We start from the raw sequence: 22,359 nt of genomic DNA on the forward strand, positions 1-22,359 counted from the left end.
TGGACATGTATACATATATTGTATTTAACTTACACTTACATATTTTACACATATTAGTCAACGTGCCCTGGGGGAGGGAGTGGGGGAAAGAAGGGGAAAAAATTGGAACAAAAGGTTTTGCAGTTATAATGCTGAAAAATTACCCATGCATATATCTTGTAAATAAAAAGCTATAATAAAAAAGTAAATATATTAAAAAATAAATTTGTCTTTAATCATATTGAATAATCCATGGTCCCTGTTTTTTCAGCATTAAACCAGCTGAACTGGCCTAACTTAGGCCTTGTACCTACCAATCTATCAATTGGTACTACACTGAATTATTGAATAGAAGAATTCCATCTAAAAAATAAGCCTAAAAAGATATTAATTTTATTATAATTTTCCTACCACAATTTATTGTAGAAATGACATTTAATTTGAATGAACCTTGGGTGAATATTGTTCAGCCAAGAATTTAAAACAATTTAAAACAGGAAATGGAATAAAAGGTTCCTTTTCCCCCCTATCAATTACTTGCTCTTTCTGCTAGTGTTCAATACCGATCTTAATACTTCAAGAACAAAACTTTTGCATTTTACAGGCCTCTTACAAGCGCAGAATCTTTTAACACAACTACCTCAGCAAAGCCAAGCCAACCTCCTGCAGTCTCAGCCAAGCATCACCCTCACCTCACAGGTCAGTTTTCTTTCACAGCTATTACTTGCTCTAATTATTTTGTCTTGTTGGGTTATTGATCTTGGTTGATTATTGGGTTTGCATAATGATTTAGAAAAAGTAAAGTATACTGGTAAAATTACTTCTAAAAATTCTTAGAATCCAAGGAAAAATATGCACACCACCTGTCAACCCACAAAGGAAAGTTGACAAATGGTCATCAACTACGAAAACCTTCAGAGAATTGTTTGATTAATTTTTCATATTTAGAAAAGGGAATTGCACTTTTATTTTGGCACAGCACTTTTAATATTTATAAAACACTGTATACCTAATAATTTATTTGATGCATTATGGGATCCATGTTTTGTGCAGAGAGAAAGCAGATGAGGAGAAGGGGGTTGAAAGATGATGTTAGAGTTTCACTGGTTGCACAGCAAGTAGGAATCAGCAGAATTCAGACCATAAACTTTGTCATCAGTGAAACTTTTAGTTATTAGTGACTCTTAACCTTTAAAGAAAGCTCTTTAAAACAAAAAAAAAAAAATGTTTGCATACATAAATCTGGGTTTTAAGTAGTTTTTTTATAGATGGATCATGGAGGAAAATATTGAATTAGATCTTGCTATTTCCTCTGTACTGAGGAGTAATAAATATCCTAATGGATGATAACTGATTGACTACAAAAGAAGGAGAGAAAAGGAAAGGAAATAATCATTATATATACATATATATTATGTGCCAGTGGCTATACTAAATCCTTTAATATTGTCCTATCTGATCATTATAACGAGTCTGGGAGGCTGGGGCTCTGATTATCTCCATTTTACAATTAAAGAAACAGAAGCAAATAGAGGTAAAATAACTTGCCCAGACTTGAATAGCTGGTAAGTGTCTGAGGTCAGATTTGAACCTGAGTCATCCTGATTCCAGACTCAGTGCTTTCTGCATTATGGCATTCTGTAGCAACTCAGCAGAAAACTTTTGGTTAATTTGTACTTTTCTTTAACAGGCATTAACTAATCCTCAATTCTTCACCATCATGGATATGTTGGTTATTTTGAGAAGCACACTCTTAAGACACTGAGACAATGTAAACTTAAAAAGCATAGATATTCCTGGCAATGGGGATTACAAATTAAGTCAGACGACTTAAGTCACAGTTGATGCCCATTACTGTCCTTGAGTCTTTGTTGAGAGTCTAGTGTCTCTCACTTCTTCCCCTCCTTCTTACCTTTATCATTCTCTACCAGCTTGTTATCATAGGAGAAACATTGACTTGGGAAGAGAGTCCTAGTTTCTAATTAACTAGCTTTGTGTTTCACTAGTCTTATGACTGTGAAGAAGTTCTTTAACCTCTGAGCCTCTTTCTCCCTTTATCACATGTAAAATAAAGTTCTTGAATTCAATTATCCCATCAGGCCCAACAGTTATTATAGAAACTACCACTTTCCTATAAGAGGGTACCTTAGGCATCCTTTGTGGCCTGCTAACTATTGACACCAAGATTGGACTGTTCAGAGTCCTGAGGTGGCTTAGAAAATTAAGGGAGGTGACTCCTGCTTCTTAAATGCCACTTCACCCATGTTACGATATGGGAGCCACCTGCCAGTGGCTGCTGGAAGTCTAACTCAGACCTGCAGAATGGATCTCTTCATGTGAGCGGATGATGATGGTACAAGGAGACTGAGAGGCCAATGCATTGTCTGACCTCTCTCCCCTTCCCTCTGCCTCCAATTTATCTCATGCCCAGTCCACAACACCTGTGTCAGCAAAGGCTACCCTGCAACTCTTTCAAGTGTTATGATTCACAGCTGTGGAGGCTCTCAGAGAATTGACCTGCCCCTTCACCTAGGCATGGTCCTTAACAATTCCATGGTTTTTGTTTTAGACATGATTATTCCTCTTCCTCTCTCCCTGCCCTCCCTCCCCCCAGCATGATTAGTAAATTTGTGCATTTGCTGCAGAACTATCACCTCTGGATGGTTGTAGCAGGTGTTGATCTTGTAAGATATCATGGAGGCAAACTTTCAAACGGAGAAGAGGACTAGGGTCAGAACAGACATTTAAGTCTCTCATCAGTCTGCTGGCGTGGCTCTTTGGTGTATTGGCCCATTTGATTACCTAAACTAAAAAAGTCTTACTGGTTCTTTTCTCCCTTTCCTGCGGGTTACTGAAGGAAGGATCTTACTCACAAGCAGCTCTTGGGTGCTGCTGCTTATGCCCCACGTTTGGGCACCAAAATATAATGTCCGCACTAGCTCTCTGGAGGACCTCGGGATCAGCCCAAGTCCTTGGTCTTAGTTGGGGAGTGAAGGAGGCAGGAGAATTATCACATGGCTAGTCAAAGATGGAGTCTGGAATCTGGTCTTGTGTCTGTGGTTGAGTGTTCCCAGTAGCAAAGAGAGTGCAGAATGGAACACTGATAGCAGATAAACAGTTTCCCCAAATGTAGTCAAAAGAACTTTTTGTTACAAAGTGTTGCTATACAAGGAAGTCTAAACTATATTTTCTTGGTTTATTCTTTTTTTCTTTTGGTGCTGCAATTGAGGTTAAGTGATTACCCAGAGTCATACAGCTGGGAAGTGTTAAGTATCTGAGGCCACATTTGAACTCAGGTCCTCCTGACTGGTCCAGGGCCAGTACTCTATCTACTATGCCATCTAGCTGCTCCTAAATTGTGTTTTCTTTACTGGATAGTGATTATTACAAGTTAATAGATACTAAATTATTATCTGTGTTAAATCTGTTCTTTAGATTAGCTGGGCCAGTATATTCATTTGAATAGAGTATGTTGCTAATAAGCCCAGACTAGAGGTTTGACCTCACACTATAGTTTGAAAAGGAGAAAAATTCACAGCAATAAATTCCATCTTTAACTACAGTGTATATATGTAGTTATTGACAAATGAAGAGAAAGGAAACATAGGTAATTTGTGGTAATTCATGGTAATTCAGTGGCACTTGTTTAAAAAAACAATGCAGAAGCATATATTCTACACTTTTTTATTATTATAGCTTTTTATTGACAGAACATATGCACAGGTAATTTTTCAACATTGACCCTTGCAAACACTTCTGTTCCAACCTTTCCGTTCCTTCCCTCTACCCTCTCCCCTGTATGGTAGGCAGTCTCATACATGTTAAAGTATATCTTAAATAATATGTTCTACATCTTGCTGGACATTTGCACTATAATTATTTTAAAGCTATTTGAAAAATAAATGTACCTGATTTGTTGGTTTAAAAAAAAAAGAATAAGACCAAAATTATTTATAATAGATTAAAAGCATATTGAATAGTAGTGTTTCATGATCACTAAATATATGTAATACATTTAAGATGTAACAATTAAGATTAGGTATGCTGTTTCATAATCTTCTAATCAACCAATCAATTAACAATATTATATATTAAGCATCAAATTACATGTATCAGGTACTGGTGACAAAAGAAAAAAAACTTTCATTCAGTAGTTTATATTTTATTTGTGTATATAACTTTTATATATAGATGTATGTACAAAGTTAGTACATGCTAATTGAAGAGAGAAGTTGCATTACCAACCTAGAGGAAGCAGGAAAGACCATATTTAGGAGAGAGGGATGAGTTAATCTTTGAAGAAATGAAGAAGGCAGGTTTGAGATGGAAGTGGGCTCCAAGTATGGAGGGCAGTCTGTATAAATACAGAATTAGAGGATAACCTATTATATGCATAGAGACAACAAAAAAAGCTCATTTGTTTGGGAGGGATAATGTGTAAAGGGAACCTTTATATGATAAAGCTGGAAAGACACATTGAAACTAGGTTTGCAAAATGTCTAACTTTAGAGATTGGGAGGTTATTAGTAACTTTGAGGAGAATGGTCTCTGTGAGAATCAAAACTGCCTAAGGCCAAGAAGAGATTATAAAGACAACACATGAAGGCCACAAAGGCAGACTTTTTTTTTTTAGGAGTTTGACTGTGAAAGCTACATATCATCATAAATGATGGCTTGAGGGAAGATAGAGGTTAGAGAGGGTTTGGGGGGCTTGGGAAAGACATAGGTATGTTTGTAGCCAGGAGAAGGGGAAGGAAATGAGAATTTAGTAAGAGCTTACTGTGTACCAGGCACCAAAACAACCCTGAAAGGTGTAGATAATGTTTTAATTCCTGTTTTACAGATGAGGAAACTGAGGCAAACAGCGTATAAGTGACTCAGTGTCACACAGCTAGTAAGTGCTTGATATGAGTTGAAATATCTTCCTGACTCCAGACTCAACACTTTTATCTGCTGTGCCATAAAAGTTAGAGAGGGTGGGACCAGGGAATAATTGTGGGAAGAGTTTGTTGAAGAAGGCACTTGGGGATGGTATCAAGGAGTTGTTGGTTTCGATAAAGGGAAGAGTCACCTCTTCATCAGAGACTGGAGCAAAAGAGGAGAGAACACAGATTATTAAGGGGTTTTGTGGAGAAAAACGACGTGGCACTCACAATAAGTAGCCTCTTTTCAGTAAAGTGTAAGTTGTTCTTGTTTGCCATTGCCATACAACAATTGTAAGTTGTTCTCAAAGAGAACCATTGGCCTCAGGGAGGGATACCATGACATGCAAGTGAAGGGGGGCTGGGCAAGGTCTCTCGCCTCACTTTCCCCTCTAGAGCCCTCTGGGTCCAGTGGCCAGATAGAGATCGGGATGACCAGAGATGTCCTGGATGCAGGGGGAAACCTGGGCTAAGGGCTTCTACAGGTCTCAGTTTGACTGAAGCTGCACCCAGTCAGTAATTAAGGTAGCAACTGAGAGAAAGAATCTCCTCTTTTACCCTCCTCAAGTGGGGGAAGCTTGAGAGCAAAGATTAGCCCATTTGCTGGGGAGGGCAGTAGAGATGGTGAAAGGGCTGCTTGGCTGCAGCGAGCATCAAGATGGTTCTGTCAGGAGGAGGAACAGAGATGGCGAGTGGCCTAGAGGGATCAGAACCCACAAGACAGGAGCAGCAAGGAAACAGTGGGGCAGGGGACTTGAGGTAGAAGGCTGATAATTGGAAAAGAAGAAAGTGATGGTAAAATGAAAGTGATAGCCCTGGAAAATGCAGAGAGATCAAGAAATGTAAGGCCAAAGTAAGAACAACAATAGATCTAGGGAGGGAAAAGCCATCAAGAGATGAGGGGATGGCAAGTTAGGGTTAGAAAAAAAATCTTAGTCTTCTTAATCATGGAAATGGACAATAGCAAACTCAGGAGTGTAGTTGTCCCTCTATGTCTGAGATAGAGCAAAGGAGAAGGCTTTTGAGAGTTGAGTAGACTTGGGAACTTTTTTTTTTAATGTTTTTAATACATATTTAATATTTTAGCATATTTAACATGTTAAATACAATATGTGTATACATATTTATACAGTTGTCTTGCTACACAAGAAAAATCGGATTTAGAAAAAAGATAAAAATAACCTGGGAAGAAAAAAAGAAATGCAAGCAAACAATAACAGAAAGAGTATAAATGTTATGTTGTGATCCACACTCATTTCCCAGTGTTCTTTCGCTGAGTGTAGCTGGTTCTGTTCATAACTGATCAATTGGAACTGATTTGGATCCTCTCATTGTTGAAGATAGCCATGTCCATCAGAATTGATTCTCATACAGTATTGTTGTTGAAGTGTATGATAATCTCCTGGTTCTGCTCATTTCACTCAGCATCAGTTCATGTCAGTCTCTCCAAGCCTCTCTGTATTCATCCCACTGGTCATTTCTTACAGAACAATAATATTCCATAACATTCATATACCACAATTTTACCAAGCCATTCTCCATTCACTTTCCAGTTTCTAGCCACTACAAAAAGACTGGCACAAGAATTTACAGAGGAAAGGAAGGCTGTGATATTTGAATGTTTGAGAAAAGAGGAGAAATGACCTGGGAACTGGCAGTTATTGCCATTAGAATCTAGGTCTGGATCTTCAAGAATATTGATCTTTTTAAAGTAGTTTCTTTCATTATTGAATGATAGTAAACTTGACCCCCATTCGTCTCTCTGAGTGTGTGTTTCTTCTTCTGTGCCTTGTCTAACAGCCAGCAACCCCAACACGCACAATAGCAGCAACCCCAATTCAGACACTCCCGCAGAGCCAGTCAACACCAAAGCGAATTGATACACCCAGCTTGGAGGAGCCCAGTGACCTTGAGGAGCTTGAGCAGTTTGCCAAGACTTTCAAACAAAGACGGATCAAACTTGGATTCACTCAGGTATAATAAAACACCCCTTCTTAGTAACCTTTCCCTTAAAATTTTTCTTTCTAGATCTCTAGATAACTTCTAGGGAATCTAATTTATTTATTTAAGAATTGTGTTTTCTGCTCTGGTATCTCATTGATTTTAAATGAGACCATCTCTCTCAGTTTTGTTTATAATTTTTTTTAATAATATAATGTTTTTATAATTTTTTTTGTTTACAATATAATGAAGTTAGCAGACCAAAATACTTGAGCCATATGTATAACTGCTGCAAATACATATAATAATCTCAGTAAAATGTTTTTGAAAGATTTTAAAGAATGGTGACAGAGTTGTAGAAGTGTTATGAGAGTTTTGCTATTTGAACTTCATTTCCATTGCACCAACCTTTGCATTGTGTGAAAGAGATTAGGACATTGATGACTTCAGGCATCTTTTGAGGAGACCAGAAAGGATCTTTGAAAGTTGGATTAGAAACGTCTTTTCCTTGGGGGTAGTTTGTAAAGGAATAGAAATGCTCAAATTAAAAAAACAAATTTTCAAATAAAACTATCTAAGATTAAATTGGATTATAAGTGAATGATATTAGCAATCAACATTTAATAAGTTTTTTCCTTCAAATATTATATGAATCTTAAAAGGAGGTCTTTTCAATAGTACACTGAATCTACTTCCAAAGTCAGAATTAATTTATTATATATCTTTGCTAAAGTATCAGTAGTAATGTCTTTGGAGCAGGGAAAAAAATGAACTAAATGGACAGTTGTTTGAAATGGTACAAGATCTTCTTGTAAATTTAAAAAAAAAGAAATAAGAAAATTAATTTGTCCTAATTAAATAATTACAAAAGACTTCCTATTTTTTCATCAAAGGATTCAATTATCTGAAATTGGAGCCCCCATTTAAATGTTATCCAAACTGATTTTTAAAATATAATACTATACCACCAGCTCTCCAGGAAAAAAAATCCAGGATTGACAGCACCCCATGGGATACCAAAGATGAGGTCCTCTAGAGTAGAATATATATGTATATATTTTAAATTTACTTTGATCAAGTCATATAGAATTGGGCAAGTAAGCTTTTTAAAATAAATTAAATGCATTGGCAACAAAAATTAGCTGAAGTTTCAAAGTTTGGATTTTAGGAAATAAGTGATCTGACTGAGAAGTCAATTCATAGTTCAAAAAGATCATAATATTACTCTCTGGACAACTTGGTTTGGTTTTAGGACATCTAAGAGCTTTCTGTTCTAAGTAATTAAGCTTTTGAATTAAGTACATAAGAAATAATACTAATAAGTGAAGCTCCTATTAATTGTCATACCTGTGAGTAGAATATTTTACATTTTTGAAAAGTTAGCAACTATTTATTGTACTATAATAACCATTTCCTAAATGTTCACACACACACACACACACACACACACACACACACACACACACAAATGGAAGACTTTAGTGCATTTATAAGAGCATTTAACTTTCATCCAGAGTAAATCACATTTCTGTTGAATTTGCCCTAGAATCTTGGTGGCAGGGGTTGGCTTTTCTTTTTCTTTTCATGCATAGGAGTTTCCCTACAGTGGTAGTTTGCTTTGTGTATTTTTTCCTATTTTAAGACTTTTGTCCTCTTCTGCAAAATTAGCTTGGCATATCAGCACTGTCACTTTATCCAGTAGCATTTTTTAAGTATTCATGTGTCACAGATGTAATGGCCAATATTTCTAGATTAAGTATTATTATCCAGACTTTTAACTGCATCAGAAGAAGAATTTTATTTTAATTGGCAAAGTATGGAAAACCAATCTCGACTTTTAGGTTACACACTTCAATTTCAGATAATCAAAGGTGGTTTTGTGTGGTTACTTTCCTTTATTTTACTTAAAATTTACTAAAGAGAAATTAAGAATACCTATTATTCATTTGATCAAAGAATATTTTCATTTTCTCATTAAATACACATTATAATATTAATATAAATTAGATTCAATTAGTATCTAATGATATAATTTAATATAAAGATTTATTATGACTTCCTTATCATTATTATATAACTAGAATGCATGCCCCTAATATAATATATCCATCTCATGAAATGTCAGACAGTTCCTATCTTTTTCCTTTTTCATCTTTTTTTCCCCCAAATTACTATATATCTAATGTAGTTCAGGTTACACATGAACCACCTGTGAAGCAATTTATAAGAAAAGATTTAAGCTGTTGTGAGTTATGGAAACATTAAAATACGATAAACTAAACTGATTAAAAATGTGACCTAATTGTTTTAATTCAGGTTTTCTAAAGTGTTATTTTACAAGTAGATGCAGCATCTTTCTTTTAAAAATTGATGTACAGAAACCCTAAGTAACCAGATCCCTTATCATCACAGTTTTAGTTAGGTGATCACATAGCTTTATTTACAATTATACTACTGACTTGCAGGCTTTTTGATAAGTGTTTTACTTGTCTTTTTTTGTCAAAATTCTTGTTTTCAAACATTATTTAAAAGAGTATTTTGGAGATTTTTGAAATCATGCTTACAAAACACTTAGAGATGTGTTGCAAGTAAAATATCATTAGAACCATTTATTAAGCATTTTTATTATTAAGCATTTGGTATTGTAGGCAATGTGCTAAAAGGTTTAACAAAAAAGTGGTCTTAGTCATCTAAAGTTGTCATAAATATACATGTCCATGATACAGCTGAACAGATATATTTAACAAGGGCATAAATGGATAATGTCAGTACCTTTTAGTAATATTTTTTTAACAAAAAGCAATCAAATATAATGGTTATTTTTATTTGGGACCAGATAATGTATAGATATTGAAATCTGACTGTTTTTCAAGCCTTTTTTTTTTTTTTGAATCTTGTAGCTTCAGTATTGTCCCTCCCTGACCTTTTATTAGAATTATTAGCAAGTAGAAAAAAAGGGATCATTTTAGTTTTCTCTTTTTTCTTCCAAGTACTCTCCTCCCCATCTCCTGTACTGTAAATACTAAGAAGTGTAATGTGTAAAGAATAGCAAATAGGCAGAAACAAGCAAAGTCAAATGACTTGGAAAATAATCAAAAAAATAAATCTTTAGTCCCTAATATTTGGGACTGATAATTCTAATAGTTCATTTTATTTTACTTTGTATCAGAAATAAGGCTGCTTTTTGCATGGCCAGCTTTGTGATGCGTCACTAAAATTCTCTGAATTTTAATTGTATCCAATGATTAAATTTTTTTCTTTTTATTTTTTTCCCTATTCACAAAAAACATAGAGCCCCAGTACATAAAATTTAAACCTTAAGATTTATCTGTAAGCTTATGGATAGCTCTTTTGTAATACATTCCACTTACTGTTGTCAAAAGGTTAGCAAGTTTACTAGTTCTGTGAAAGTTATTACTAAATGGGTCAAAACTCTCTACTGTGAGCTTTTGAATATATTCTTTTAATGGTCAAAGAAATGATCTTTTCAATTATATGCTTTTAGGAATCAACTTTGAAATCCATACTTTGTGACAAAAAAAAAAGTACATTCACTGTTGTCTGCAATGATATACAGGAAAGAAGAGAATAATAATTCACCTTTAGGGGCAGCATCATAGAGTGAAGAGAATTCTAGATTTGTATAGGATCGGGTCCTGGCTCTGTCACTAATCAGCCTTGTGACGCCGTTGTCCTTAATTTCCTTATCTGTAAGATGAAAGTTTTGGAATAGGTGATCTCTAATATCTAAAAATTTTTGTTGCACTATTCTGTTAGATTAAAGGGGGATATTTATATTGGAAAATTGATTAGAGTAAAAATACCTAAAACGATCCCAAAGCTTACACCCCTATCTCCCTATATCTTCCATTTTACTCTGTTTTGTTGCACAGGGTGATGTTGGGCTCGCTATGGGCAAACTCTATGGAAATGACTTCAGCCAAACTACCATCTCTCGCTTTGAAGCCTTGAACCTCAGCTTTAAGAACATGTGCAAATTAAAGCCACTTCTAGAGAAGTGGCTAAATGACGCAGGTGGGTAACTACATCACAGAGGGGAATTGCCATTGGGTGCTGTTGAATTGGAATTCTGTATGTTCATTGCATTCCTGGATTACAGAACCTTCAAGCACAAAAATCTAGGGGTGAAATGATGTAAATTATGAATGCCTCTGTAATGGGGTGAAGCTCTTGAGTCATTGCACTGAGGTCCCAAGCACTTGAGGCTAATTAGCAATTGGACAATACTCTATTAATATATGCTTGGAGAAAGAATGGCCCCACCCACTCTCTGTGCAAGTTTGATGTGTTGTATAGGAGATTGCGTAGAGGATTTGGTGGGTGGAGTGTGAGAGTCAGAGGCACTGCTGGCCAGATTCGTGTCACGATTGCTCTCTGGGTGCTAAACATGGTCATCACATGCCTCAAGGAGCTATTTTCTTTTTAATATACAGTTGCTGTATATTAAATACAGTATACAATATATAATACTGTATATTACTTTGTGGGACTTGGGTTACATATTGCCTTCTGGACCTGAATTGAGGTTGTAGAAGGGCACCATAAAAAAAGCATCTGTTTTAAATAAATTTTCGAACAAACAGAACAAATAACTTTATTAATGGATTTTTATGAATATAAGCATTGCTTATTGTATTTCAACCTTGAGTCCTATGATCTGTGATTGCATGGTGTTCGGAACTTTTTCCTTTGGCACTGATTGTACCCTGTTCCTAACTTAGTTACAGCTTAAACAACTTAAATGATCCACTCCTGGTCACCTAGCTAGTCAGTATCAAAATCAGAGTTCAAACCCAGTTTGTGCTCACTTCAAGTCCAGCAGTCTCTTCACTACACCATGACATTACTGTTACTTTTAATCAGTAAAAATAACCTCACATATTTCATAATTTGGTACATAAATGTTCCAATAGAGACTTCTGGTAGAGCATGTGGATTAACTCACTATGTCCCAAGGTAGTCCAGCTTGTTATACTTTTAGCCACTCTAGTTTTTTAGGAAGATTTTCCTTAGGTCAAATCAAAATATAGATTCTGCATAGCATTCACCTATTGGTCCTTGACTTATCCATTCAGTCAAAGAAAAACAATTGTAATCTTTTTGGCTAGACTATAGCCATTCAAATAGTTTTTAACAATTAAAATTAACATATAATACCATCCTTAGACACTTAAATCTCCTTCACTCTAGGTATCCTAGATTTCCCTCTTACAATTTCATATTCTTATATCACACTCTTCTAGATGCCCTCAAGTTTGTCAATGTCCTTCCAAAAAAATGAGATGGCCACAAGTGAACACTTAACTCCAGGTCCAGTGGAATAATCAGCATTGTGCACATGTTAATTTAATCTCAAGAGGAATTTACTTTTTTTGGCAGCCACATCACAGTGTTGACTCATTAAATCAAAGAGTATACTGAGGCTGCTCAATCTTTTTTTTTTTTTTTTTCTTAATTTGTTATAAAATTAGTAACCATTCCACCTGAAGCTTTTTCTGCATAAATTGTTATTTAGCCATGCTACTTCAGTATTGTTTGTGTTCATTCATTTTAAGTGAAGATTTGGATTTTATATTTATGCCTTTTACATTTTGTTATAAGGTCCATCATTCCAGCTTGGCAGAGTCTTTATAAACCTTAAAACACCATATAAATGTGAGTTATGATTAGTTTGTGATCCTGGTTTTTTTTTATCCAACATGTTAGCTATCCTGCCCTAATTTCATCTTCAGATTTAATAATCATTCCAACTCTGCCTTCAGCAAATTATAGAAAAAATATTGAACAAAAGAGAACCAGCAATAGCTTTAAGGTGCTTCCTGAAAGGTCTCCCTCCAGGTTAATACCCATCAATCAAATAACTACTTTTAGGTGGATTTGCAAATGATTAAACAACTGGAACTTATCCATGCTCATCCACCCCACAAGTGTCTATCTTATCTACAAGGATATTGTGAAAGACTTTGCCAGATGTCTTTTTAGTATATAAGTAGTGTATATCTATGGCATTTCCATGATCTAGAAGTCTAGTAACCCTGTCCAAAAAAGCAAGTGAGTCAATAAACATTTATCAAACTGTATGTCAGACATGGAGGATACAAATACCACAAGAAGAGGCTTGCTTGAGTCTTAAAGGAAGCTGGGGTTCCCCAAAGGCAGAGAAGTAAGGAGCCAAGCATCTAAACATGATGCATTCTTGCTCCCAGGAGCCAGAAGAGACAGAACGTCCTATGTGGGTGTAATGGGAAAGCAGTCAGGAAGTTTTGTTTTCCCTATTTTCAAGGTGGTAGTGGTCTAATAATAGTATAGTCATTGTCAAACACAGAAGTTTATAGTTTACATGAGAGGTAAGAGGATCCAAAAAAAAGTGTCTCAACAAAGAGAGACATGTTCCCTCCCCCAGCTTTTAGTTGGGCAGTTGGTGGTGGATTGAAGTGAGGAGACATGGGATTGGGAGGTAAGAAATGAGAAGAGACTAAAATAGGGTCTGGCCTTATGAGTGGAGAAAGTTAAGTGAATGAAGTGGAAAGAACCTATAAGACTTAATAACATTAATAATGTAATAATGCAGAATAGGAAAGAAAGATGATTTAAGTTAGGAACCCTGAGTGACTGGAAGGACAGTGTTCTGCTTCAATATTGGGAAGTTAGAAGATAGCGCCTGGTTTGAGGAAAAATAGAATGAGTTGCATTTTGGACATAGTGAGTTTGAGATGACTATAAGACATCCAGGTCCCCATGGCCAGCAGGCATGTGCAGCTCTGATCTGGGAGGTAAAGAGAAGTGAGGTTTTGTAGATTTGAGGAAGTCGTTTGCATAGTGATAATCCTTAATCCATCAAAGCTGATGCAGTCACCTAGCAAGAGTGAAGTAGGAGAAAAAAAGAAGGCCCAGGACAGAGCTCCTTGTCATGCATAGTAACCGGGACATGAATAATAAATCCTACAGTGGAAATGTCTCAAACTGACCGGAAAAGAACCAGGGCAGAACAGTGTTACACACACTTAGGAAGGTAGGAATACCAAGGAGGAGATGACCAACTAGAGATCAGAAAGGAAGAGCATTGAGAAGGGGCTATAGGAAGTGAAATTAGTTTAGTATGAGATTTCCTTGATGAGCCCATACTACCTATTAGGGAGCACTTAACGTAATCTTAACTTCCTGTTTAAAAAATATGTTCTAGAATTTTGTCACAAATGAATTAAGAAAAGGTAATAAGCATTTATATAGTACATACTATATGCCAGGCACTTTGTACAAATATTACTCCATTTGATCCTCACAACAGTCCTGTAAGATTATCCCCTTTTGTATAGTTAAGAAAACTGAGGCAGATAGACATTAAGTACTGGTAAGTGTCTGAGGTCAGATTTGAGCTCGAATAATCCTGAGTCCAAGCTAAGCACTTTACTGCATCACTAGCTGCTTCTAATAGATTGGCTTTCCTTTTCTTTTTGAAAATTAGGACATTGCCCTTCTTTAGGTATATGACATTTTCCCCAAAACTTTGTATGTTTTGTTTTGTTTTTCGAAAAATCTGTGATAGCACTTTAGCCATCACATCTATAAATTGGGACATGTAGTTTGTCTTGTCCCACTTGAATTCATGGAGGAAAATTAGGTCCTGTGTTACTGTTACCTCACCTATCTGCATTTTCAGCCCTGTCATGTTTTTATTTGATAATTCCCAGTCTAAAGCTTATTATCAGATGAAACACCCCATCTATCTGATCTGAGACTCTTTGGTCTTTCTTCTAGCCTCACCACAGTTCCCCCTAAAAGCTCTTTTTATTGGTCTTAGTATTTATTACAAACTTCAGCTTATCCTTTTAGTGTTTCTTGGTTATATTCTTTCAGGATTATCTGAATGGGTTGGTGAGTTCCCTGTGCAACATCATTAGTCTTTTTAGATAGTTTTTCCTTTTCTTCATCATTGAATTCAATTTTTTGGTGTGTCCCCTTCTTGTTGATTTAAGAACAGAATTCTTACTTTGCATGATTTTGCATGCATTTATAATGATCCCTATTGATTACCTACGTTAGTGGATGGGAATATTAGTAATTACAGTAATCTCCTGTGTTTCTGAGCCCTAAAAAGAGAACAAGTTGTAACAGATGGGATGAGGTTAAACTGAGAAAAGACTGATGGATGTGGTCCACCTATGATGCCAGAACTTTGATCCAGACTGAAACACAAGTAAATAAAAACTGGTAATAATGAATTAAGAGTATTAGATAAATCAGGTAGTGCTTTCCAACATAAGGTCAAAGTTGTAGTAGTTTGCAAAGCACTTTATTATTTCACTTGATTCTTAACAAGCATGTCATAGATTATCTAATTATCCCCATTTTACAGATGAGGAAGCTCTGGCTCAAAGAAGTCAAGGCATTGTTCATGCCCATAGAACAAGCAAGTGCAAGGATAGAAATGTGAGCAGAGGTGTTTACTGACTCCAAGTTTCCTACTCTCCAGGGCCTTCCGCAGTGACTATCCAGGAAGGATGGACATTGAGTGCTGGGCATCCCCATAGCCTTCAGAGACAGCAGAGGAGGAGGGGGAGAACCTACCTTAAAAAGTCTTTAAATGTCAAGAATTATTGAGAATTAGCTTTTTTGAGGGTTTTTTTTTTTTGCTCTTGCTGGCTCCACAATAAGTGTAAAAGGCTTCACAGAGTTCTGTGAAAATGTGATATCCAACTAAAGTGAACAGTTTTCCAGTCTAGAAAGGAATTTTCAAAATTTATTCTATTTAATTCACCTGAGATACTTGATTATTTTTTCCATGTACTTTTTACATTTTCTTGCTAAGAAATACCAAGAGCTCGAGGTGTTGAACTAAGCCAATTACCATCATTTCTTTTCTGCAGAGAACCTCTCATCTGATTCAGCACTCTCTAACCCAAGTGCCCTGAATTCTCCAGGGCAGGGGATTGAGGGTTTGAACCGCAGGAGGAAGAAACGCACCAGCATAGAGACCAACATTCGTGTGGCCTTAGAGAAGAGTTTCCTGGAGGTTGGTTTTTTACTTTTCAGGCAGGCAGATGCATCTGAATGTTAGTCATAAAAATCATTAGTTTATTCAGGAGTGAATTTTGAGCCTCTGCTTTGTACAAAGCATTACATTCGATGAAGAAGACATAAAAAGATAAATCAGACATCTTCCCCAGCCTTAGGGGGATAGTTATGGTGGGGAAAGGAGATGAGTTAGAGAACTGTAATTTTTTTAAAACACCTGCATTTAAATTCCATAATGTCATGCTGAGAGAACCAGAAGAATGAAAAGGAACAGCTGGTTCAGGACATCAAGGTAGCTTTCTAGAGGTGATGACTTTTGAATTGATTTGTGGAGATGAGTGAGGTTTTTGATAGTAGGAGTAGGGATGACAGCATTCAGCATGAAGGCAGCAGTATGAACAGGAGTGTATTAATAAGAAATGTAATGGCATATGTGGAGAGTAATGAGATATTCAGTTTGCCTTGAACAAACCATGGTAGAGGAGTTTTCTGTCCTCACCATCTCCCTTCACTTATAGCAGATAAACTGGCTTTCTGTTTCACTTACTCTTTCCACATGATTCCTACTCTTTCTCTGTGAAGCTCCCCATGGCAAGTGGGGATCCTACCCTATAGTTGAAATACAAAGAAGTTTTCCTCCTCCTCATTAAGGTTTACTCCTTTATTCATGCTCTTGATACTATTTCCTTTTGTCTCTTTTGACTTTTCTTGATTACTTAGCCCCTTTTCTTCATGTATCTTTGAATTTTCCTCCAAGTGAACTGTTTTTCCCATCTTTCTATCAACATGTTCAGATCTTTAAAGAAAAAACCTTCCTTGTTCCTTCTACCGTATGTACCTACTATCCCATCTTGTTTACTCACCCTCGCTGCTTCAACTGATTTAAGAAGTTGTCTATACCAAATGCTTCCTTTCTGCCCTTAGACTCCTCACTTCTTTATTATTATGTCTCAGTTCCATCATTCTAGATGTGTCTATATTCAGGGAAGATTCGTATAGCTGGTATAAGGGCTACTAAGCCCTTTTCAGAACTGCTTTCCATCTTTGGTATCCATCTGATCTATTAACTTTCACCTGTGGTTCTAAGAAGCTATAGCATGCACAGCAGCCATATCCTGGTAAACCATTTCAGCAGATGGGCTAAAAAAGGTTGAGGGTAACCAAGGTGTCTCAAACACTATAGGGAGTTAGGGGATTGTCTATCTCAAGCAGGTGAAGACTTCCTCTGGAATGGAAAATAAAAACTATTCCGATGGTCATGCTGTGCTGTGGAGTGCTTAAAGCTTGAAGACACCCAGATTACCTGTTGCCATCACCAGTAATCTGTACTGTCACTGGACAGTGATAACTCTGGAAGAAAAAGTGAGGTCGACAATTTTGTGGAGTTCTTCCTTACTTAAATCCAATTTATATACTCTAGGAACTCTAGTCACAGTCATGCGCAGGTGGCCCAGGCCATATATGATTGTGTTCTCACTAGAAGCATTATTGGGATTTGGCAGCCCTTTGAGTATCTGAGCAGCCTTAAAAGAACTTGTATTGCTCACTTCTGGGTGTGAGTAAGGGGCTAGAAAAGGTGCCCTAAAAATTGTCTGTTTATTCAGCCCTGATGATTAAGTGGAAATGGAGATCCCACCTTATATTTGAAACACAAAAAATTACAAATTTTGTGAAAGTTGAATCCATTTTTCATTGGTAAATGAAACTTGTACACACTCATAGACAATGCAAAATCCAGTAGACCTGAAAGATAAACAGCTCTTGTTGCAAGAGTACTCAACAGGTATTCCATTCAAATAGCAGCCCTGAGTGAAACAAGGCTGACGAATGAAGATTACTGAAGTCAGAGCTGGTTACGTTTTCTAGAGTGACTGCAATCAAAGGAGCATTGTGAAGCTGGTGTAGGTCTTGCAATCAAAACCAATCTAGAAAACAAGTTTGAATACCTTCCAAAAGGGTTGAGCAACAGGCTCATGACAATAAGATTGCCACTTGCAAGAAAACACCACGACACTATCAACAAGGCCTATGCTCCCACTGAGCATATCCCAATGACTACCCCAATGAGGTCAAAGAAAAATTTTACGAAGTCCTGGAGACCCTTATCATCAGTGCATCAAAATAAGATAAGCTTCTAATTCTGAGTGACTTAAATGCAAGAGTGGGCTCAGACTACCAGACATGGCAAGGAGTCTATGGGAAGAATGGAGTTGGAAACAATAAGAACAATGGTCTTTTACTACTGTAGACTTGTGCATCACGAACACTGTATTTCATTTACCTAAATACAATAAAACTGCACCTCCCCACAGCCAACATTGACATTTAACAGACTGTGTCATTGTAAAGAAAAGAGGCAGACAGGATGTGAGAATGATGCAGTGTGTGGTACAGAGTGTTGAACTGATCATAGACTATCCTCTCCAAGCTCAGTTTTCTCATTCAACAAAAAAGGCAACCAAAAGGCACAAAGATTTTGAGAAGAATTAATGTCAGCAGATGAGAGTGCTTCTCTCAGAGAACAAGTCAATATGATATTTCTAACTTGGAGGATAGTTAAGCCAACACACAGTTGGCAACAATGGAGCAGAAAAAAACTGGGCAACATTCAGGGATTGGGTGTACAGCACTGCATCTACTCATCTAGGTCAGAACACTCACGAACATCAAGCCTGGTTTGACAAAAATGATTGAGAAATTCAGAAGCTTCTAAATGAAAGAACAAGAACTTCACAGGCTGTACCAACAGGATAGTTCATCTCTAAGAAGGTAGTATTCAACTCCTGCAAAAGTACAGTACAATCAAAATTTGAAGAGATGCAGGATTCTTGGCTCAATAAGAAGGCAGATGATAGTTTTATGCTGATAATAACAATCCAAAGCACTTTTAAATACACTATAAGCTGTTTATGACCCAAAGACCTAGGATGCATCTCAATTAACTCAGTACTGATGGATCCACTCTGAGTGGTGGAGATATAAACTAAACACTTTCATAGTGTTTTTACCAGACCATCATCAGTCACTGCTGAAGCTATTGACCATTTATCTCATATGGAAATCAGTCTCTCCCCTAACTAAAGTTCCAACTGAAGAAAAGACTTTGAATGAGATTAGTTTCCTTTTGTGTGGTAAAGCACTGGGTACCAATTCTATTCCAGCTAATATTTATAAGGTAGGGGGTCCATTGCTCATATAAAAGCTGACTGAAATTTTCTGGATTATATGGTTAGAAAAGGTTATGCTCCAGGAGTTCAAGGATGCCTTTGTTGTCCATCTCTGTAAAGGAAAAGAGAATAGATTGTTCTGCAGTAATCATGATGGGAGGAGTCTCTTAGTCATTACTGGCAAAATTCTTGCCTGAGTCTTCCTCGATATTAGGCTGAGCCTAATGAAAGCCAGTGTGGCTCAGAAGGGGCCAAGGAATAGTCAATGTGGTGTTTGGTGTCCTATAACTGCAGGAGAAATGCCAGAAGCAGAAGAGAGCCTTGTGGATAACATCTGCAGATCTGACCAAGGCCTTTGAAACTGTCACTCATGAGGGCTTATGGGAAATTATGTCAAAACTTGGTTGCCCCGAAAAGTTCATCAGTAACGTATGTCAGTTTCACAATGGCACACTTGCCTGAACTCTGGACAGTGGACGTTGCTCTCATCCTTTCTCCTTCACTAGTGGAGGGGAATAAGACTGTGTGCTTGCTTTCCTCATGCTTTTAAACATCATATTTTCGGCCATATTGTATTGTTTCCATGTTAATTGTCTTAAGAAAATTCTGAGTAACACTTGGCAGGTTAAGATACCAAAACTGAGGTCCTTTCTCGAGCTAAATTTCCAAGCTTTCCAACTCTACTACTGAGAGTGGTACTCTGTTGGGCTGGCCACATTTCAAATGCCAAATGTATGCTTGCTAAAAAGACTATTTTATGGAAAACTCATTCAGGACAAGCACTCATGTGGTCAGAAAAAATGATACAAGAACACTCTCAAGATCTCTCTTAAGAACTTTAGAATTGATTGCACAACATGGAACACAGTGCCCAGCATAGCTATGGGTTCTCATCAGAGAAGATGCCGAAATCTGTGAGCAAAGCAGAATTAAAGTTGCACGGAAGTATGAGATGCTCAAGGTTAGAGATGCTACCCCAGATGTTCATATAGATTATTTGTGCCTGTGGCAGAGCATTCCAAGCTTGTATTGGTCTGATCAGCCACAGTTGGATACACTATAACTTGACTCTAATATAGTGGTGTTATTTTGGTCCTCTTTGAGAAAGAAGAGCAACAGCCAGCCATCTTCTCATGTCACCAGTGTCCTTCTAATTAGTAAATCCAAGGGCCTTCTTCTCCAGTCCTCATCCTCCTTTCCCTCTTTGCTGGTTTTGATGTAGTTGACTTGCTCCTGTTCGTTTTCTCTTTCTTTGACTTGAGAGAATACTGCATTCTCCTTCTCACTGTTTGCTTTCTAGCTACTTTTTTGGCTCTTCTCTCTCTTCCTGGCATATTAATGTGGTTATTTCTCCTTAGCCCTCTTCTCTTTCTTTTCCTTAGCAATCTTATTCACTCCTTTGGCTTCATATACTGCCTCTATGCAGAAGATACATAAATCTATATCTCTAAGCCCTGACTATTGTCCTGCAGTGCACACTCTGACCAGCAACACAAATTCATCAAATCCTAATCCATACTAAGCCTTCTTCAGATTTCAATATTTCTGCCAGATTTACCACTGTCCACCCATTCTGCCTCGCTCACAGTCTTAAAATTACTTTTACTCATCACTCATATTGAGTCAATTCCAAGTCCTTTCAATTTCCACCTACAAACCATCTCTCACTCATTTCTCCATTTCATTGACAAGTCCTCTAATATTGTCTTTTTACAGTACTTTAGTCATTTTTTAATAAATCTTTCCATTTCCCATGTCTCCCCTTCCTATTCCATCCTTTCAGAATAATTTTCATTTCAAATAAATCTGATCTTATCACTTTTCTGCTCATTAATCTATTGCTTTTCTGAGTAAGATTCAGCCTGTCTTGGGGCTAACCTTCAAGGTCCTCCACAGTCTGTCACACCATCCTACTCTTAAAATCTTATCCACATATTCAGTGCTGTAGCCAAACTGATGTGTTCTGTCTTTAGAATGCACCGTCTTGTACCCTTCTGCCTCTGTGTCTTTAATCATGTCATTAGTATCTGTTCCTTGAATTGCCTTCCATACTATCAGCAATTTAGGGAAGTGTCTACACCAAGCACATGAAGACTTCCCCTGGAAGAATGGGCACATGAATACAACTTGTTCCTGTGGTGTGGAAGGTAGTGCCATGAACACTTTGAGCTTGGCCACCCATTGAATCACCCTCGCTCCACTGCATCCCGAGCCATCCTTGACTTTTGTCTTGTCACTTCAGTGACTCTGGAAGAGCTCATGAGGCTGATCACTATATAATTCTGCTTCACTTAAACCCAATTCAAGGCATCGTTGTCATTGGTCTTTGAAGATAAAGGATAAATTACAGTCCCTTGCCCAAGCCTAATGAATTACTGCACAAAGGATGTGCACATCCTTTGAAGCCCAAATCAGATGTCACTTCTTTTTCCAGGAGGTTCTTACTTAAAAAGCAGACAAAAAGTCCATAAAGGACTCCCCTTTGGTCTTCATGTAGTAACCTCCTAATCAATTTCTAATTCACTGTTATCATGTATTAACCGAATCTTACCTAAACTTTATTTAGTCCCAATGCATACACAGTGCTCTTCATTTAATTCCTAAGAAGTTCAGACTTGATTTATTCAGTAAGGAGCCTTTAAATTAAATTTTTGACAGGATAATGACATGATCAGAACTATAATTTCAATGTTACTTTGACTTTTTAAATTTTTATTGTTTTCTTACTACTGTTCCATTATAATCCTCATAATGTCTTCTTGTAGAGCCTTAGAATAAAATAGATTTAATTATATAAATATTAGAGTATTCTTATAGTTTGTAGTTTCTTATTTTCAGTTTCACATCTATAAGAAAATGCATACTCATTTAAAAGGGAGAAAAGCATTGATTGTAAAAATAATCTTTGTCCTTTGCTTTCTTTTTTGTTTATCAAGTACTGTCATGCTGTGTGGTTTAAAAAGTCATTTCCTTCTTTTCCAAAATTCTTCATTTAAGAATCAAAAGCCTACCTCGGAAGAAATCACCATGATTGCTGATCAACTAAAAATGGAAAAGGAGGTGATCCGTGTTTGGTTTTGTAATCGCCGCCAGAAGGAGAAAAGGATTAATCCACCTAGTAGTGGTGGGACCAGCAGCTCACCTATAAAAGCAATTTTTCCCAGTCCAACCTCATTGGTAAGAATTAAGAAAAAGGTGTAATACACTTTTTACATTACATTAGTGAACCTTAAAGTGCTAAATGTCATTTAATAGGTTTTTAGTATTGCTATTTGTATATCAGTCATCATTTAAGTGTTACCAAGTATGTTTAT

The 22,359-nt window shown here is 36.8% G+C and overlaps 1 protein-coding gene across 3 annotated transcripts in view; it reads left to right on the plus strand.

Moving 5' to 3' along the window:
• POU2F1 (POU class 2 homeobox 1) overlaps positions 1–22,359 on the plus strand; it is a 221,263-nt gene that overhangs the window by 181,682 nt on the left and 17,222 nt on the right. For all 3 annotated transcript variants that reach the window (XM_031936828.1, XM_031936831.1, XM_031936830.1), the window contains 5 exons: positions 584–678; positions 6,702–6,875; positions 10,736–10,877; positions 15,731–15,876; positions 22,043–22,222. In XM_031936828.1, the coding sequence (XP_031792688.1) occupies positions 584–678; positions 6,702–6,875; positions 10,736–10,877; positions 15,731–15,876; positions 22,043–22,222 (737 nt within the window). The remainder of the gene's footprint in view (positions 1–583; positions 679–6,701; positions 6,876–10,735; positions 10,878–15,730; positions 15,877–22,042; positions 22,223–22,359) is intronic.

The sequence above is a fragment of the Sarcophilus harrisii genome, chromosome 4 (genome assembly GCF_902635505.1).
Source record: "Sarcophilus harrisii chromosome 4, mSarHar1.11, whole genome shotgun sequence".
Taxonomy (NCBI): Eukaryota; Metazoa; Chordata; class Mammalia; order Dasyuromorphia; family Dasyuridae; genus Sarcophilus; species Sarcophilus harrisii.